The following is an 18256-nucleotide window of genomic DNA, read 5'->3' as shown; positions in this document are numbered from 1 at the left end:
ACAGCCCGCCTACAGCCAGTTACAATTTCAGGGTGAAGTGAGGAACTTCGGTAGTTAGGCGGGCTGTGAACAGATGCACTATCCACCTGTAGTCAGGCTGAAGAAATCGCTCCCTCCGGGCAAGGCTGCCGGAACAGGCGTGCAGGGAAGCGAGCCTCTCCTTCACCTTGCCTCGAGGACTCTCCCTGCGCTTCCTTATCCAGCGCCTCTGCTCTGAGTCAGATTGCGGGTGGCTCAAAAACTTCTTTGTAAGCAAGCCGCGTTGCAAGCTGCCTCCTCCAGGCACTTCGCTTCTTTCTGCCCCCCCCCTTTAAGGAACGAGTCACCCCTGAATCATCCAGGATCTCCTTTCAATCACCTCGCAGCGAGGAAAGGTCTTGGCTTACTCTCGGCTCCTTCCAGTGAGCTCAGCAATTCTTCCCACCCACCCACTCTCTCTCTAGAAAGCGCAGATTCCCTTGCGCTCCAGCCCAACTAGGAATCAAATCACCGCACCAGACCCGAATAGATCTCAGGCCATCCTGAGCGAAGCCCAAGATCCAAGCAACAGGGATAGCATCGATTTTAAGAAATAGGTGCCTGTTGGAAGCTCTTCCCCCCTAAATCCCATACGCGTAGGGGGCTAAACCATGAATCCCTTGCGAGGAGGCAAATGCAAGTCCCACGGGTGCATACCGGGTCATTCTGGGGAGGAAAACCCCTACCTGCATATCACGTGGCCTTCTGACCATCTCAAATGCACCCGAGCTGGCTGCCAGAGGAGTCACCACCTTTGCCCCCCTACCCATAAGATATTTGTGGGGGGCGGGCCCCCCAAAGCTGATAGGCATTGGTATTTAAATAGTGTGTGTGCTCTGCACCATGTGATCGATAATGTGGGGCGGGGCTTCCCCTCCCCCCTCGATTTTTTTAAAATTCAAGTTGGCACTCCTGCTGGCTGCGCTTCCTCGGCGAAGAGGCAAAGCACCTTGCACATGCTTCAAAGCCTTCTCATCTCTTTCACTGCACATGCTCTCGGAACGAGCTCTGGCACCGCGCGCAGGTCTGGGGGGCTGAGCCCTGCCAAGTCCAGGCTGATCTCCAAGAGCAGCGGCAGCCAAAGAAACATTCCAGCTACTCATTTCCTCGACGATTATTATCAAGCAGCCACTCGCCAGCCGCTTACTCCGGATCAGCGATCGCTACGAGGAAGTGCAATCGCCTTAAATCGCGCCGCCGTCACAATTCGAATCCGCTGGAATGCCTCCCAGGCTGATCCTATATATACCCTCTTTTACTCACCTGAGAATCAGCCTCGTGATAAAGTTAAACGGGATTTCCTCCCGAGTAAGAGATCCGTGGGGCTGAGCTGCAAAACGAGGCGCCAAGCAAGCCTCCCCCCTGAAATGTCACATCCTTTGCGGCGGAGAGGAGCGAGGCTGGAAGACTCTTCAGTCCGGATCAGGGGTGCCAACTTGAATAAAATATTGAGGGGGGGAGGTGAGCCCCGCCCCACATAATCGATCACATGATACAGTGCACGCACATCATTGGAATGGCAATGCCTATCAACTTTGGGGGGAGGCGCCCCCTCAAATATTTTAGGTGGGGAAAGAGACCTCGACCCCTAGGAGTTGGCTCCTAGGATCCAGATTCATGGCGGGGGTGGGGGCAAGGAAAGGCCGTCCGCATCTGCGCCAACCTCTCAGGACTTTCCCAGGCGCCCAGACCGAACCATATCAATAACTCCCTGGTCCGAAATCAATCCCCGATTGGAGCGAGACAGGATCGGACCTGCTGCCCGAAGCGCGCTCAAAACACAACGCTCACGACGGAGCGGGACCTGGTCCTGAAGAAAAGGCGTCCGGGGTCGGGCTGTGCCACGCTCCGAAGCAAGGGTCCCCGCTCCGACGCAGCCGCCGTTCTCCCCCCCTTCCCCGCTGCAACCTGCGGGGCTCTCCTGTAGTTTTGGCCGTACCTTGCTCGCGGAAGGCGGGGAGGGCGCAGCTGTTGCCTCACATCTGGATGCCGCCACCGACGGTCCCACCGAGCGCACCAGGAGCCGCCCCGCCAAGCGTCCCTTTTCCTTTCTCTTCCCTGAGCCACCTGGAGGGAAATGAGAGGGCGGCGACGCCGCCGGCGCTGCCTCAAAGTCAACCTCTGGCGCTCGCCGACGGGGCTCGCCCGAGCCTCCCTCTCGCTCGCTCGCTCGCTCTGGTGGCGGCTCCCAGCGGCAAATCCGCGCCGCCACTGCCTCTCGCGCCCCTCCCTTCCCGCGCGATACTCCTGACCTGCCGCTGACTCACCAGTGGAGCCGGAGCGGGGCGGGCGCTCGCTGCCACAGAAAGGCAAAGCGCGCCTCGCTGGCTCAGTAGCGACTACGCTACAACGTGTGGCGAGTTCTTTCTCTTGGCGCGCGGAGAGGCAGAGCAGCTCGACGCGCCTCAGGGCCCGTTCCCGCCAATTCCGCCCCGCTCCTTCACCTCAGCCCCCCCAAGCACACCAGCCAGGCCTCAGGTGGTTTCCTCCCCGAGCCTTTCCTTCTCAAGCCAGGAGAGGAAGGAGGGCTTCGGGAGGAAACGCGGGGCTTCCAGGGCCCGCCGAGGGGAAGGACGAAAGCAGTTTCCCAGGAGCTCCCGTCAGCGCGCGGAGAAGCGCTTCAATTGTTAACAAGCCTTTCATTGTCTGGGGCTCGCTGTGTGCATTTCACGTATTAAAGCAATAAGTGACAAAACCCTCGCTGCTCAACAGGGGTGCCAACCTGAATAACATATTTTGGAGGGGGGCAAATAAGCCCCACCCTGCATCACTGATCACATGACAGGGAGGCACCCGCACCATATGAGTGGCAATGCCATTAACTTTGGGGGCTGCCCCCTCAAATGTTTAATGGGGGAGGAACCACGGCCCCTCGGAGTTGGCTCCTATGCTCAGTTCAGAATGGCATGTGGCCTTGGGGTTTAGAGTAGCCACATGAAAGGAAGAAGCCAGAGTTCCTTCTCTTGGAATAGTTGTGCAGAAGGCAAACTGCAGTTACTGAAACACTCTTTTCTACTCAAAGTGAAGGGGCCTTGTCTTTTTTCTCTTCAACCCGGCACACAACTTTGGCTGCGTGTGCACATCTGGAAAAGCAGTGGCTACCTCGGGATCACTGGTTGCCATTAGTTCCTATGACTTAAAAATGCTACAGGCAGCCGTGGATGGAGTGTGGAAGGGCCTGCAGACCCAGAATTGGCCTCCACAGTCACTTACAGACTCACTGTTAAAACCGTATTTATGGAAGACAATCTTACTCAGCTACAAGTGATCGCCAAAGACGAAGTGGGGGAAGTTGCACAGTACCAAAGCCAATCTCCTTCCTGTTAAGTTGTGGGTGAACATATCAGACAACACAGCGATTCTTCAAACAGCTCTTGTGTATTCACAGGCCAGAACTGAACTGAAGGGTTCAGCCAGCCTGCTTATATAGAGCTCCACTACAACGCAACAGTAACCACTTTCTGTAACTATCCAATCACTGAACGTCACTTTAAATCCCTTATTTGCATATGTGGACCTGAGTGAAAACTATCTACAGTATCCCCCTGCTGGCCCAGGGTGAGAACTTCCGTACATAACACTTCCCTCTACTCTCTTCGCATGTAAAACTACGGCTCCTCCCTTCTCCACCCAGTGGCAGACTTTGGGCTTTAAAATTTCAGTGGTGCTCTGTGCAATGGCAATTTCCAGCACCCCCAACCCTCCGTTGATCGTCACTGTTGCAGTGCCCGCTGAAGCACCCTTATGGCTCGGCGCCCAGGTCAGGCCGCCCTCTCCTAAATCTACTTCTGCTCCACTTGGTCTAACCTCCCCACCAGAAACAAAACCATTGTCACAGCTAATTTTCTTCCAGCATTTATTGAGCTCAAGAGCAACAGGTTGGGAAGCAGCCAGTTATGGAACAATGTGTACCTTGGTAGCACAGTGTGTATATACCAATCATTTCTGAGGTTGACTCTTCCATTTTAGAACTGCTTGCCCCTTTGGATGTCCTGATGCATTAAACTATTTTCTGTCATGGATTCGCTGCCTGTCCCTGCTAAAGTTCTATTCTGTCGCCACAAATTCCCTATCTGTAAATGGAATTAACAGCACACAGCACTGCAGATTCATGAAGGGTCTTGTGCCATAGACTCATAGTCCCAACTTTAAGCAACTCCCATTCTTTCAGCCTCAGTTCTCAGGAGGGGAACAGTAGAGTGAATAACTACACCGGCAGAAAATTGTGAAGGAAACCATGCAATAGCTCAGTGGGTAGAGCATGAGACTTTTAATCTCAGGGCTGTGTGTTTGAGCCCCACATTGGGCAAAAAGATTCTTGCCTTGTGGGGGGTTGGACTAGATGACTCAATTCTATGATTCTATGATCTAGGCTAGAATGAAGGGGTGCTATTTTCCTCTTCTGGTGAGAGATGAGAAACCGAGGAATAAGGTTGGAATAATAGGACTGCTATGTGCAGCTAGTCTTGATTACCAGTTGTGTGTGAATTTGCAATTACCACATTGAGCACTTTCTTCTGAAGAAATGTGCAGAGGATTGTAATGTCAAACTCAGTCCCAAAGCTCCATAAAATATTTGTCCTGCAAAAGAAAAATCATGATATGATCTCAAAAGTTATTAATGTTCTAGATTAATTTTTAATATAGACCCACTGCTTCTGTACGCATTGTCCCTGAAATCCACATTCCACACATAAAACCTGTTTAAGCAAGCACTGGCAGATGTACTGCAAACAAGGAAGTCCCACTGAGTTTCAGTTACCACATTGTAACCATCACAGGTCTTTATATTGACATTAATAGGTTTATATTAATTTGGTATGCTTTACTGTTTCCAAAAGTAAACTGCCTGGCTCAAGGTCTTGTGGGAACAGGGGGACCCCCTCCCTGTACTTTCTGCCTTCCCAAATACATTTGCTTCCAAAATGCAGTTGTTAATAAATAGCCTGGGAACTAGCTTTCGTACATAAAATTTAACCCCCAAATGTGATGATCAGGGAATCCTCTTGGCAGCTTTCATAGCCGTTTACAAGTATCTTTAATACAGTGCTCGTGACATGGCAGCCGAAACACACACAGAAACACAGACAAACACACACAGAGAGCAAGAGAGCTATGAGCAAAAGTGATCTAAAGACTGCAAACACATTTGTATGCAGTGCCAGTGTAGGATCTGTTGTGAAACAATGGATTTGCTGCCTAGTAGGTGTTGCACACTGCTTTCCTCCAGTTCTGCCTATGCTGTGCTTTGCATAATATTTGTTTGAAAATATTGCAAAATGTTATCCCCAAACAAGCCAAACCCAAGTAGTGCTGTTCTTGAAACTTCTCACCACTCAGGGAAATGGGGAAGCAAGACAGTAGATAAGGTTAATCTTTTCTGCTATAGAGGTATCAAATATGAGGCAAGCTGCTGTTACTCATTCTTACACTGACACATAATGCGTTAGTCATTTGCTATTCCTACAGATTTCTATGGATAAGGATGGTGGGGGATCGGGGGGGGGCAGGACAGGTTAGAATAGGTGTGGATGGGTGAGGGGAACTTCGGCTGGATTGATATCAGCACCGCTTGAGAAGCGATGCTGCCATCCCCTCATTTTGGCCATCTTCACATTTCTCTCTGTGGAAGTGAAGCCTTCCACATCAGCTTAAATTTAAAAGCCATCCCACGCAATATTGTACCAACCCCTCTCATTTCTTGGCAAGGATGCAATTATCAAATGGCTGTCATTGCAAATCTCAAGGGTTTCATTTTTTTACCACTGGTACACTTGAGCCAGTATCCCGAGGCGAAACGTAGCTCAACAGAGTGTCGCAAGCCGAGCAGCCCACGTGTTTTAATATCTAAGTACTCCGTTTCTCTTGGGAGCCGTATACCCACAAATAGATGGCTATTTGATGATGTTTATGAGGTGATTTAAGTCTGGGCCTCTTGGGAGAGATGTTCACCTTTGACAGTCTCGGCAGAAAGTACACAGATTGAATTTTCTCAGATATCTATTGTATTATCTCAGTCGGATGGTATGGAGGAGGAAGCCAGAGGTTACCCATGCATGTTTAAGTGAAGGATTAGGGCTTTATGTTGTATGAGATCTTTTATCTTGAGCACTGTGATTTTTAGTAACAATGTTCTCTGTGTCTATTTTAAAAACTGTCCTGGGGTCTTCTGGCAAAGTACAGGTAAAATAGGAAGCTGCAGCAGCAAAGAAACAGAAGGACATTGGCAACAAAGAAACCTCCAAGGTCTCATTAATGCTACAATTCACTTTTTTTTTGCAACAAAGGATTATTCTTATTTTATATGGCTGCAAGGGGCAGAGTCCAGGTAACCTGCACAGTGTTTATTAGGAACATTGGATACAAATATTACCATAACATGTTTTTTCCTCCTATGTTTGTTTTGTGTATTAACAACAGCAGGAGCCATCTAAGGAAAATGTGATTATGGCAAATATTTCCCTCTCTGAAGACAGAAGAACTACTCTTAATTAAGTAATTAAAGGTCAACAGTGGAAAAAGTGTAATTGAGCTTCTTGGATTTAAATTACTCCCACAATCAACTAATCTACATGATCCTGCTTTCAGCTAGGAATTGGTCTGAAAAAATGGTTTGTGTTAATTGTCACTCCAGGAAAGAAGCATCAATACACATACATAAACTATGTTTATTATGAACTAGTAATCCCACTTGTTCTTTTTCCTATTGCCTCTGCTTACTGAGACACCCTTGGGCTTCTTCCAACCTAAAAGGTTGGGTGTGCCTTTAAAGGGGCAGACATTCAGCTAAGCTCTATTATCCAGATATACTGGGTTTACAATACAGTGGTACCTCAGGTTAAGAACTTAATTTGTTCCGGAGGTCTGTTCTTAACCTGAAACTGTTCTTAACCTGAAGCACCACTTTAGCTAATGGGGCCTCCTGCTGCCGCTGCACCGCTGCTGCACGATTTCTGTTCTCATCCTGAAGCAAAGTTCTTAACCCGAGGTAATATTTCTGGGTTCGCGGAGCCTGTAACCTGAAGCGTATGTAACCTGAAGTGTATGTAACCCGAGATACCACTGTAATGGTGGAAGAATAAGACTTCATGGTGTCAGTGCATGTCTTAGCCTCAAGAAAATTCCCCATATGGGCTTCTCTGATTGGTAGCACCAGGCAAGGTTCAGATTTCCTCCAGATAATTTTTTTTAAACTACCTGAAATTATTGTACAGCCCCCCAAGTAAACTAAAATTTATGTGATATCTCAAATTAACTCTCCCTTTGGTCTGAAAACACCCCAACAGATTTATTGTGATGCAGGGCTTTCTTTTCAGCTGGAATTCACCAAAACTCTGTTTTGGCAGCTCTAAGGTGAGCACCATTTCCATTATAAGAGAACAAGGGAGGCGTTCGTGGCGAGTTCTGGCACCTCTTTTTCAAGAAAAATAGCACTGAGTGAAAAACAGTGTGGCACAGACACTCCTTTTATGGGTGTACCACGCGTGAGAAAACACTCATCCCACAGTGTAAACCTCAAATCCACCTGTTTCCACTTCCCAGCATTCCAAGTCAACACAACTTTGTTCCTTAATTCTATGGAATCCCTGGGTTTCACAATAACCTTTGAAAGTACCTGCACTGGGGTTTATTACAAGTAAGGGAGAAGTGGAAAGGCTTGTGCAGGCAGGCACAGAACAGATATTCCATGCCATTTGTGGATCAGTGAATGAATGTTATTGAAGTGTTTATGAGTGTAGCTGTAGTACTTCAGATTTTATTAAGCCCCCATCCCCTCCCCCCCAAAACCATCTCAAATTTCTAGTTCTAGGAAGAACATGTCAACATATATGGGAACTATGCAAGGATTAGTACCAGGAAAGTGAGAGATAAAATTGCAATTAAATGTGACAAAATTGCTGGCATCGGAGCATTATTAATGTCGCCAACTTTTCATCCTGCCCAAGGAGTATTTGTAAACAACTCTAGATGGAAATGAAATGACAGAGTGAAGTAAACATACTTTGGACAGTCATCAGGGTTTGTTGGTCAGGTTTTATTCTGTTTTATTTTTGATCATGTACCTTGCAAGGGTTAGTTCATGATTTAAGAAAGGGGATGGTTGATGCTATTTGTCTGCATTGATGACATTGCAATTTTCAGCTCCTCTTTCAAATTCTCAGCTCCTCCTGCAATTATGACATTGCAGTTTTCAGCTGCTCCTTGGAAATCCCATCTCAAGCTACATTCTAACAAATCCCGAAAGCCAGGCTAACAAACAAAACACAAACACTGCAAAATTGGCATATGAAATATTGTTTATCTGGACCACAGAATGAGGCAAGTGAAATTAAGCTAGAAAAAAATCAGAGATGGATTTGACTGTAAATTGCTTGATTTCCAAAACAAACAAACAAACAAACAAACAAACAAACAAACAAACAAACACAAGTTTTTAAGGGTTGTGGTAGCTATAACATCTATTTTGTAAAAAAACCCAAAAAACCACTCAGTGCTGTAACAGCTTCACTCGCTGACTGACGTATGTCAAAAGGCATCTGACAGTCTCAAATGGGCTTCCAGTTCTTAGTCCATCTCTCTTAAATACGTTTCTCTTCTGACCGTCATTGCAAGATTGGGTTGGCAATGTCTTCAGCGCAAGTCTGGGTGGGAAGGAAACAGATGGAGAAGATGTATCCTATTATGTTCCTTAATAATAATAAAAATCTATTATTTGAGAAAAGAAAAATCCTCAGCAACAGTATGTGAGAGTGTTTGCTTCCCTTCCAAATATTTTTATCGAAAGTTTTCAACTTAAGATACAATAAAAACCAATCTAATCTAAAAAAGAAAGAGATAAAGAGGAGCGAAAATAAGAGAGAATAAAAGGCAAGAAATAAAAAGCTGAGTGAGAGAAAAAGAAATAGAAAAATAGATATAAAAACTCTCTATCAGAGTTGTATCATGTCCTTTATCCATATACATGAAAGTAGACCTTTCCAGCTCTCACCTGGGAACTTCTGTTTCTTCCCCCAGCCTCCCACAAGGAGAGATCCTTTCTACCCTGTCTCCACAAAGAGCCCTTCATCACCCTCCTGTCACCTTTCTGTGTATGTCCCCATCAATCCAGAGTGTTTGCTTAGGTTCTTGCCATAATGGAACAAGTAAGAAAGTTTGGCCTTACACCCTTTATATAGCAGGAGGAGCATTCAGATATGTGACCCTCACCACCTGCAGTCTGAAATGGCGCAGTCCAGCACCTGTTGCGCCATGAGTCATTGCGGTTCCTATAGGCGACAATCCAATACACATTTGCTAAACAGTAAGTCTTACTGAACTCAACAGGACTTGCTTCTCAAAAAGGATTCGTAGGATTGCAGTGCACACAAGTAAGAGGATATCGTTGCACACCACCACAATCTCCAAAAATGGTGCAGGATTCAGGGGTTCAGCCACTTTGCCCAGGATTTGTGTTTCCTTTAGAATGAGGTGCAGCAGAGACAGTGGTGTCTCTATGATATATGGCTTATTTACACGTATATGCAATCTGAGCCTATGGTGGAGAGGTTCACAACACTAACACCCACTTTGCTTCCCCCTTAGCTGCAGCCTTGGATTCACACAGAAATCTGTATCACTCTGCATCTCTCACGTTGCCCAGTCTGCAGTTTTTGTTCTAGCTTCTAGCTCACATCACTCAACTTTCAACCCTGTTCTTTTGCCTTTCTAACCACCAGCCAGTTGAAGGAAGGGGTTCCACCTGTTTGCTGTCTCACACTGATCCACTTCCTTTGTTCCCATAGTGGTCCATTACCTAGGCTAGCACCTCACCAGGAAACTAGCCTGGCTTATATTGTAACATATGCTGGATCCAGGAGTTAGATGGGTTTCGGCACTGCCTACTGCCCCCCCCCCCCCAGTTCATAACAATATATATCATTGCATGCATGCCAGGCTCTGAGTAGCAAGAGACTTCAGGGGTACCAGCACTTACTTAGGGTTCTCTTTCCTTAGAATGAAGGTCACTGGAGACTGTGGTGTTCTTAAGATATGTTTTTATTTACTTATGCATACAACCTGAGTACAGTGGTACCTCTAGTTGCGGACTTAATCCGTTTCAGGGTGCTGCTTGCACCCCGAAAAGTCTGTAACTAGAGTGCCTCTTCTGTGCATGTGCAGGGCGTGATTGCTTCTGCGCATGTGCAAAGTGTGCAGATTGCTTCTGCGCATGTGCAGCCGGCGAACCCAGAAGTAAACACTTCCGGGGTTTGGATTTGGATTTGATATCCCGCTTTATCACTACCTGAAGGAGTCTCAAAGTGGCTAACATTCTCCTTTCCCTTCCTCCCCCACAACAAACACTCTGTGAGGTGAGTGGGGCTGAGAGATTTCAGAGAAGTGTGACTGGCCCAAGGTCACCCAGCAGCTGCATGTGGAGGAGCGGAGACGCGAACCTGGTTCACCAGATTACGAGTCCGCCACTCTTAACGCTGAAAGTCCGTAACAAGAGCGGAACGTAACACAATGTATGACTGTATAAGATGGAATGATTCACAGCATTAACACTTCAGCAGATGTTGCATCCTCATTAGGTCTCCAGGAAGGCTGCTCAAGGCCATAGCTTTGGATTCAGCATGGAGCAAGACAAGCGTCTGTGACTCTTTTCCAGCTCCCAGCTTCAGCCCAGACTAAAATAAAAGCTAGCTCCCTGGCATATTGACCCCTAGGATGACATACCATCCAGCCAAGTGGCTTACCCCTTCCCATCAGGTGTCTCTACTGACAACACACATGCTTTTACCAGCTCTTTAGACATATAAATAGGGTGCTTACAGGCCATTAACTTAACAAAGAAACTAGTCTCATCTCTTCAACAGTCTCTTCTACTACCAACTACAATCTTACAGTTATAAAATAACAGGTTTGGTTGGGACCCACGATCCAACTCAACCACTAAACCTGTAACAGTATTATTGGAATGATTTGTGTTGGTAAAGGGGAAGTGAGGTTACAAGTTACCTCAGATTCTTCAAATTCCATATTGCTATGGAAAATGACGTTTATTCTGATCTTGTTAGGTTTTAACTAAAAACTTTACACATGCAGATATTTGAACTAGGAGGCTTTTAAAAAGGGAATATAAAGCAAAGCCAACTCTGCTGGATATCATTAGTGCTTTTGCAATATGTTTATCTTTTTGAGTTTCCTACCATCCCAGAGACATCTAACCTACTTGGAAGATAAGTAACTAATATGACCATATGAATTACTTAGGTCAGCATTTATATTCTGCATATTTGCTTAGTTTGGAATGTCTGTTAATAAATATTCACATTCTGTTAGTGCTTCCAAGAAGAAGCACTATTTAGGAGAGTTGTTTTTTTTAAGGATAAATACAAAAGAGACAGTGTTAAAGCAAATTGCAGTCTCTTTAACTGTACTTGTCCTGATATACTTGGATTTGCAATATTAAAAGTCTCTGTCCTCACCAGCATATAGTTAATTAATTATATTTTAATTTGCTTTATTTTTAAAACAAAAATACTTTACTGTCATTTCTGAACGTACAGGACAGAAGTACATATATCAACCATTAACAATTGTGACCTGCATTTTTCACTTATGCATTCAAATAAATTTAGGCTGCTTTGCAAACATAGCCAATATTTCAAGGATGTAGGAAAAAAACATTTAAAACCAAGGGGGGAAAACCCGACAACAGTGAGATGCAGTTCAGAACCAGTGAAGGCGGTGAAGGTCCTGTGTGAGTGTCTGGAGGCGGTTGGAGGATGGATGGCGGCTAACAGATTGAGGTTGACTCCTGACAAGACAGAAGTACTGTTTTTGGGGGACAGGAGGCGGGCAGGTGTGGAGGATTCCCTGGTCCTGAATGGGGTAACTGTTCCCCTGAAGGACCAGGTGCGCAGCCTGGGAGTCATTTTGGACTCATAGCTGTCCATGGAGGCACAGGTCAAATCTGTGTCCAGGGCAGCTGTTTACCAGCTCCATCTGGTACGTAGGCTGAGACCCTATCTGCCTGCGGACTGTCTCGCCAGAGTGGTGCATGCTCTGGTTATCTCCCGCTTGGACTACTGCAATGCACTCTACGTGGGGCTACCTTTGAAGGTGATTCGGAAACTACAACTAATCCAGAATGCGGCAGCTAGACTGGTGACTGGGAGCGGCCGCCGAGACCATATAACACCGGTCTTGAAAGACCTGCATTGGCTCCCAGTACGTTTCCGAGCACAATTCAAAGTGTTGGTGCTGACCTTTAAATCCCTAAACGGCCTCGGTCCAGTATACCTGAAGGAGCGTCTCCACCCCCATCATTCTGCCCGGACGCTGAGGTCCAGCGCCGAGGGCCTTCTGGCGGTTCCCTCATTGCGAGAAGCAAAGCTACAGGGAACCAGGCAGAGGGCCTTCTCGGTAGTGGCGCCCGCCCTGTGGAACGCCCTTCCAGCAGATGTCAAAGCGATAAACAACTACCTGACATTCAGGAGACATCTTAAGGCAGCCCTGTTCAGGGAAGTTTTTAACGTGTGATATTTTATTGTATTTTTGGTTTTTATGGAAGCCGCCCAGAGTGGCTGGGGAGGCCCAGCCAGATGGGCGGGGTACAAATAAATTATTATTATTATTATTATTATTATTATTATTATTATTATTATTATTACTACTACCACAAAAATAGACATAAAATGCTGCTTCTATAGGGGCCTATGTATTTTAATTCATTTCTAATAATCTGCTCACCCTCGCCATTAAACTGAATGGGGAAGTGAAAACAGAGATGGAGAGGGGATTTTTTTTTTTTTGTTCAGCACTGTGCTGCTATATAAATATTTTAAAAGTCCATAATAAAATTCCATGTTCACACTGAAGCCCCAAGAAGGAATCTGTAGCTAAGGGCAACTAGCCGTAAGGAATGCCTACGGCCAGATGAATCTGACCACTTTCTGCCAGTGGTTACAAACACCCGCATCCCAATCTAGTAACAGACTATCAGAAACTTCTCTGGGTGTATCCTTAGCTGGTGGAAACAGCACATTTTCCCTCTTGACTCAGTAGCTGAGGCTGGACATAAATTGCTCTTTTAAAACTCCCCACTTATCATCCATTTGGGAGGAGACGGCAGCACTGGATTCCTTCCCTGCTCCTGCTTACCTTTTCTCTGCCAAACAGTCAATCAGCAGGATTTTGGCTTTTTAAAAGCCCTAGGAGGGAGCAGCCACAGTTACTCTGTGCAGAGTGCTTTGGGTGGGAGCTACGGAGACCTGCAATGTTTTATAATTTAGAAGGGAAAATAATACATCACTTCCAAGTATTGTGTAGTAAACAAAATCTGCCCTTATTCCCTTATGGGGGGACACAAGAGCCCTTATAGAGTCCTTTGTAGGTTCTCCATCGGTAGAAGAAAATAACAGAGGCCAACCAGAGAATATTGAGAAGCAAGGCAGCTAGTAAGCCTGATCTTTACTGAACTTTTGCAACAGGGTGTTTCCCTCACACGCAGAAGAAAGGAGGAGGACCCACAACAAAGGTGCCTGCCCTTATATAGACATTTTGAATTGCCTTTCCTGGAGCTCAAGACCACCCCTCCATACATCATGCATACATAACAGAAAGGGTGTAACCCAAGACCACCCTCCACAAACATCATACCTACATCACAGAAAAGGCGGTCTACAACAGAGATTTGAATGTTGTTGTTTTTCCTCTCTGCCAGGTTATCTGGTAATGCCTTATCTGATTGCCTTTCCTGGTAGTCTGACCATTCCTTTGAGATGGTGATTACCCAATTCTTGAGACAATGGGAAGGTTCCCTCACCACCTCCTTCCTTGCAGAGAAAACATTTGGTCAGTTTGGGAGTCAAAATGGCTCCAGGACGGTCTTCCTGTGCTGCTCCAGACATGTGGTCCACATATCTATGTACGTGCTTGGTTGGTATATTTATGAACATTTATTATATACAGTATAGAAGACCTTATTTTTTTTATTTCAATTGGAATGTGACACTAGTGGTTCAGAGGGGAGTAAGGATAGGCTGTGCAGCTTAACTCAGTCCATTTAAGTCTCACTGGTATAGAATCCAGTTCTGGCCCAACCATGAGGCAAGGCCAGGTGACCTCCTCTGGCAGCAGGATTCATAGGGGCAGGAGGCCCAGCCTCCAAGGAATGCATCACCAATTGTCACCACAAGCTCCTTAGAGGCTGGATCTGCTACCTCCTCAGCAGCCCACCACAATGCCACCTCTGTAGCAGCCTCTCAACAAATAGGTCTCCTCTCACCTCTAGGAAGGAAACAGTGGGGTCTGTCTTGTGGGGTCTGCTGGGCATGGTTCAGCATAGGCCCCTTTCTTCTGCGATGCCTTTTATTCCCAATTCAGCCATTGGGAAAAGTTGATTTGATTCCACTTACCTTGTTCCTGATGTAGATATTCTCTCCCCTTTCTGACCTAGTCGTGGTGGGGACACCATTTTGTGGTTTGCCTCGGTTGCCAAAATGTCTTGGACGGCCCTCACTGAAACATAGGCCTGAGTCATTCCGTTTCATGCAAAGTTCTTGAAAGCGTGCACAAATTTTGGTGCCACGTTTTATTATGAAATATGCGCTTCTTAAATGTCACATGGCACCTTTCAATGATTTTCAATGCAGCCATGTTTAAAGTAAGCATTTTGTATACGTATTTATATGTAAAAATTACGTATTTTTGTGTGTACTTCTTGCAAAATTTTGAGACCCGCGTAATCTGACCAGGAGTTGTCTTCCAATCTTCAAGGAAGTTTGGCAGCATCCGATCAGGTCAGTCCACTGTGAAATGCAGGCTGAATAAATTCACCTACAAAGAGGCAATTCTTTGCCTCGAAAGAGCATGAGTCTGCTCCCCAAACAAGCAGCAAGCCTTTGCGGTTCCCCAAGGCAGATTTTTTGCTTATCAGAAATGCACATTTATTTCTCTTTGTTCACAGGTTGCTGCTTTATTTGCAGTTTTGCCACCCCAGGAGAAGAAGAGGGGATGTGCCTCAGAGACAGCACGGTTGATTATGTATGTGCCTTTCTCCAGTTCCATTTCGCATTATAGGCCTAGTCCCTCAAGTTTTTCTCACTTCTGTGGCTGCTGTGGAGACCAGGAACAGGATTTATTTGATTTGAGCTTCAGGCCCCATGGAAAGCACACCTGTGACTGCCACTCTGTTTGCTCTTCCTGAGCTAAAAAAAAAAAAAGGGGGGGGGAGAACATAAGGTTATCTAATCAGACCTTTAGACTTCCCAAATTCCACAAGTTTTTGTTTTGTTTTAATCATTGCCCTGAGGGGCATGTGCTAGCTAAGTCCTATAAAAACCATCAAAGGCCAAATTCCTAAGCCTATCTACTCAGCGATCAATTTCATGTTAATAGTGGGGCTTGCCATTATTTTTCTTGAGGACTGGATGTGTGAAAGGCATCAAAATTATTTTGAGATGGGAGTTAAGGTAAACCAACGAACATGAGAGAAGAGACCAATTTTATGCAACAAAACTTTAGAACCCAGCCATTGAAGTACAAGAAAGGAGATTCCAACGAAACATCAGGAAGAACTTTCTGACAGTAAGAGCTGTTCGTCAGTGGAACAGTCTCCCTCAGGATGTTGTGGACACTCATTCCTTGCAGGTTTTTAAGCAGTCAGTCATGGATGCTTTAGGTTAGATTCCTGCACTGTAGTGGCTGGGGAAACCCAGCCAGATGGGTGGGGTATAAATAAAAAAAATCTTATTCTTATTCTTGGATTAGATGACCCTTGGGTCCCTTCCAACTATGATTCTAAGTAACCTAAGTTCAGCATCATATCACTGGGAGCAATAGCACAAGAATAGGGAACCTTTCCTCATGAGCAACCTTGGCTCCCTCTAAATGTTCTTTTAAATATGGGTACATGATTATTCGTACTCACCATGGCATCAGGGTGGTTATATGTGATAGGGACACGGGTGGTGCTGTGGTCTAAACCACTGAGCCTCTTGGGCTTGCCGATTGGAAGGTTGGTGGTTCGAATCCCCACGACAGGGTGAGCTCCCGTTGCTCTGCCCCAGCTCCTGCCAACCTAGCAGTTTGAAAGCACGCCAGTGCAAGTAGATAAATAGGTACTGCTGCGGCAGGAAGGTAAATGGTGTTTCCATGCTCTCTGGTTTTCGTTGTGGAAGAAGCAGTTTAGTCATGCTGGCCACATGACCCGGAAAGCTGTCTGTGAACAAACCACCAGCTCCCTCGGCCTGAAAGTGAGATGAGACCACACCCCATAGTCACCTTTGACTGGTGTTAACCTTCCAGGGGTCATTTACCTTTTACCTTGCCTTTTACCATATATGTGATATACTCTGATAGGCTGTGTAGGTCAGTGGGAGTTTGGAGGGAGTTTTCTCTAGGATGTTGCTTGTATACTGTATTTTTTGCTCTATAAGACTCACTTTTCCCCTCCTAAAAAGTAAGGGGAAATGTGTGTGCGTCTTATGGAGTGAATACAGGCTGTGCAGCTATCCCAGAAGCCAGAACAGCAAGAGGAATTGCTGCTTTCACTGCGCAGCGATCCCTCTTGCAGTTCTGGCTTCTGAGATTCAGAATATTTTTTTTCTTGTTTTCCTCCTTCAAAGACTAGGTGCGTCTTGTGGTCTGGTGCATCTTATAGAGTGAAAAATATGGTATCTAACCCTGCTTATGTACAAGCTTTGCCCCTAAAAGACAAAAATCCTTCCGTTTCTTTCTTCTCCAGTTATATTCTGCTGTGTTCAGTTTGTTCAGAAACGTGTTATCAGGATTTCCTTTCTCTCTAGATTCCATTGGCATTATTGAAGAGCTAACACAGGGCACCCAAGAAACATTTTAATGTTCATAGGGGGAAAGGTGATCCTTAACCTTTCCCAAGTCCAGACCGTGTGACCTTGGAAGGTCAAAACCACCACTTTCCATTGGATCTGGAGACTGAATGGAAGTCTGTGATGATGTTATAAAGCCTGCATTATACACTCCTTACGTCCTGCCTTGGTTGGCATCCTGGTAGCTGCATTTTAAACCAATTAGGTTTCCAAGCACTTTTCAAAGGCAGCCCCACCATACAATAACCAGAAGCCAAGGCCTTCCACCATTTCCTCCATCAAAATAAACAGTGGCAGCCAATCCTATGCACAGTTACACAGACGTGAGTGCCACTTTAATTTTCTCCCTAGCCCCTCTTGAATGCAAAACAGTCTGTCCGGAGCCTTATGCCAAAACCTATCCAATTAGTGGCCCTCTTGAGGATCATTAGGGCAAGAGGAAGAGCAGTGTTTACAAGGCATTCCCACTTTGATGTATTGTTGAGGCTGCAGTATTGTGTTTGTTTTGCTGTTTACACAGCTTGGCAGCACAAACATATTGATCAGGCTAAGAATAGTCATTTGTTCCATTCCAAGATTTTGGTGGAACATCCCTTGTAGTTCAGTTGTGTTGGTGGGGTTTTGTGGATTGCTTACTCTTCAACATTTCTCTAATGGAAATAGGGATGCCATATTCCATAATAATAACAAAAACTATTATTATTTGATTATTTATACCCCACCCATCTGACTGGGTTGCACCAGCCACTCCGGGCGGCTTCCAACACATAGAAAAACATAATAAAACAGTAAACATTAAAAAAACTTCCCTATATAGGGCTATGTTCAAATGTCCTAAAGCAGGCATGTCCGAAGTCCGTTTCAGGGGCCTAATCTGACCCACTGATCAGTTTAATCCGGCTCCTGTGGCAGTCTATCTCCTGGGGTAAAATCCTTTTAAAAAGTGCTCAACAACTTGAGTCCTAAAAAAATGATTGTTCACTTCATCAAATCTGGCCCTCTTTGAAAAGAGTTTGGGCACCCCTGTAGTATCTTGTCTCGGGGGTCTCATGACTCCATACCCTCCAATGTTTTCCTGATGAAAATAGGGCTGTCCATGGAAAATCAAGACATCCTGAGATCAAATCAGAAATCAGGACGGCTTTTGTAAATCCAGGACTGTCACTGGAAAATAGGGACACCTGGAAGGTCTGGGATTGGTGGGGTACATACTACCCTAAAGAATCATACGGCCAGGAGGAATCTGTAGTTGGGCCCACAACACAATTCAGTTATTGTGAAGAGGTCGGATTCAGTTTAGAGTGTTTTCGGGGTCCGAACAAAAGGATTTAACTTCAATGGTGGCATCTGAGACTAACCGGTGTTCTGCATTGTGTGTGTGTAGGTGAGAGAGGGGGGAAAAG

At 45.7% G+C, this 18256-nt stretch overlaps 1 protein-coding gene and 1 long non-coding RNA gene across 3 annotated transcripts in view; both read right to left on the bottom strand.

Annotated features, from left to right (window-relative positions):
- MET (MET proto-oncogene, receptor tyrosine kinase) overlaps positions 1-2209 on the bottom strand; it is a 106349-nt gene extending 104140 nt beyond the window's left edge. The window contains exon 1 of one of the 2 annotated variants that reach the window (XM_081211416.1): positions 1958-2209. Coding sequence is in view for 1 of the 2 variants with exons in the window: in XM_081211414.1 (XP_081067540.1) it covers positions 705-710 (6 nt within the window). In the remaining variant the exon portion in view is untranslated. Of the gene's footprint in view, positions 1-704; positions 726-1957 lie in introns of those variants that run through there. The other variant, XM_081211414.1, reaches the window with a different exon arrangement.
- Positions 2210-8297: 6088 nt separating this feature from the next.
- The window catches only part of LOC308596635, a 51129-nt gene continuing 41170 nt past the window's right edge, over positions 8298-18256 (bottom strand). Inside the window, exons 2-3 of the long non-coding RNA XR_014012589.1 lie at positions 14421-15207; positions 8298-8660 (exon numbers count right to left, since the gene is read on the bottom strand). This is a non-coding gene — a long non-coding RNA (uncharacterized lncRNA). The remainder of the gene's footprint in view (positions 8661-14420; positions 15208-18256) is intronic.

This window comes from Podarcis bocagei, assembly GCF_964188305.1.
Source record: "Podarcis bocagei genome assembly, chromosome: 10".
Taxonomy (NCBI): domain Eukaryota; kingdom Metazoa; phylum Chordata; class Lepidosauria; order Squamata; family Lacertidae; genus Podarcis; species Podarcis bocagei.
Note: the sequence above shows the minus strand (reverse complement) of the source record. Positions and strands in the feature narration are given on the sequence as shown.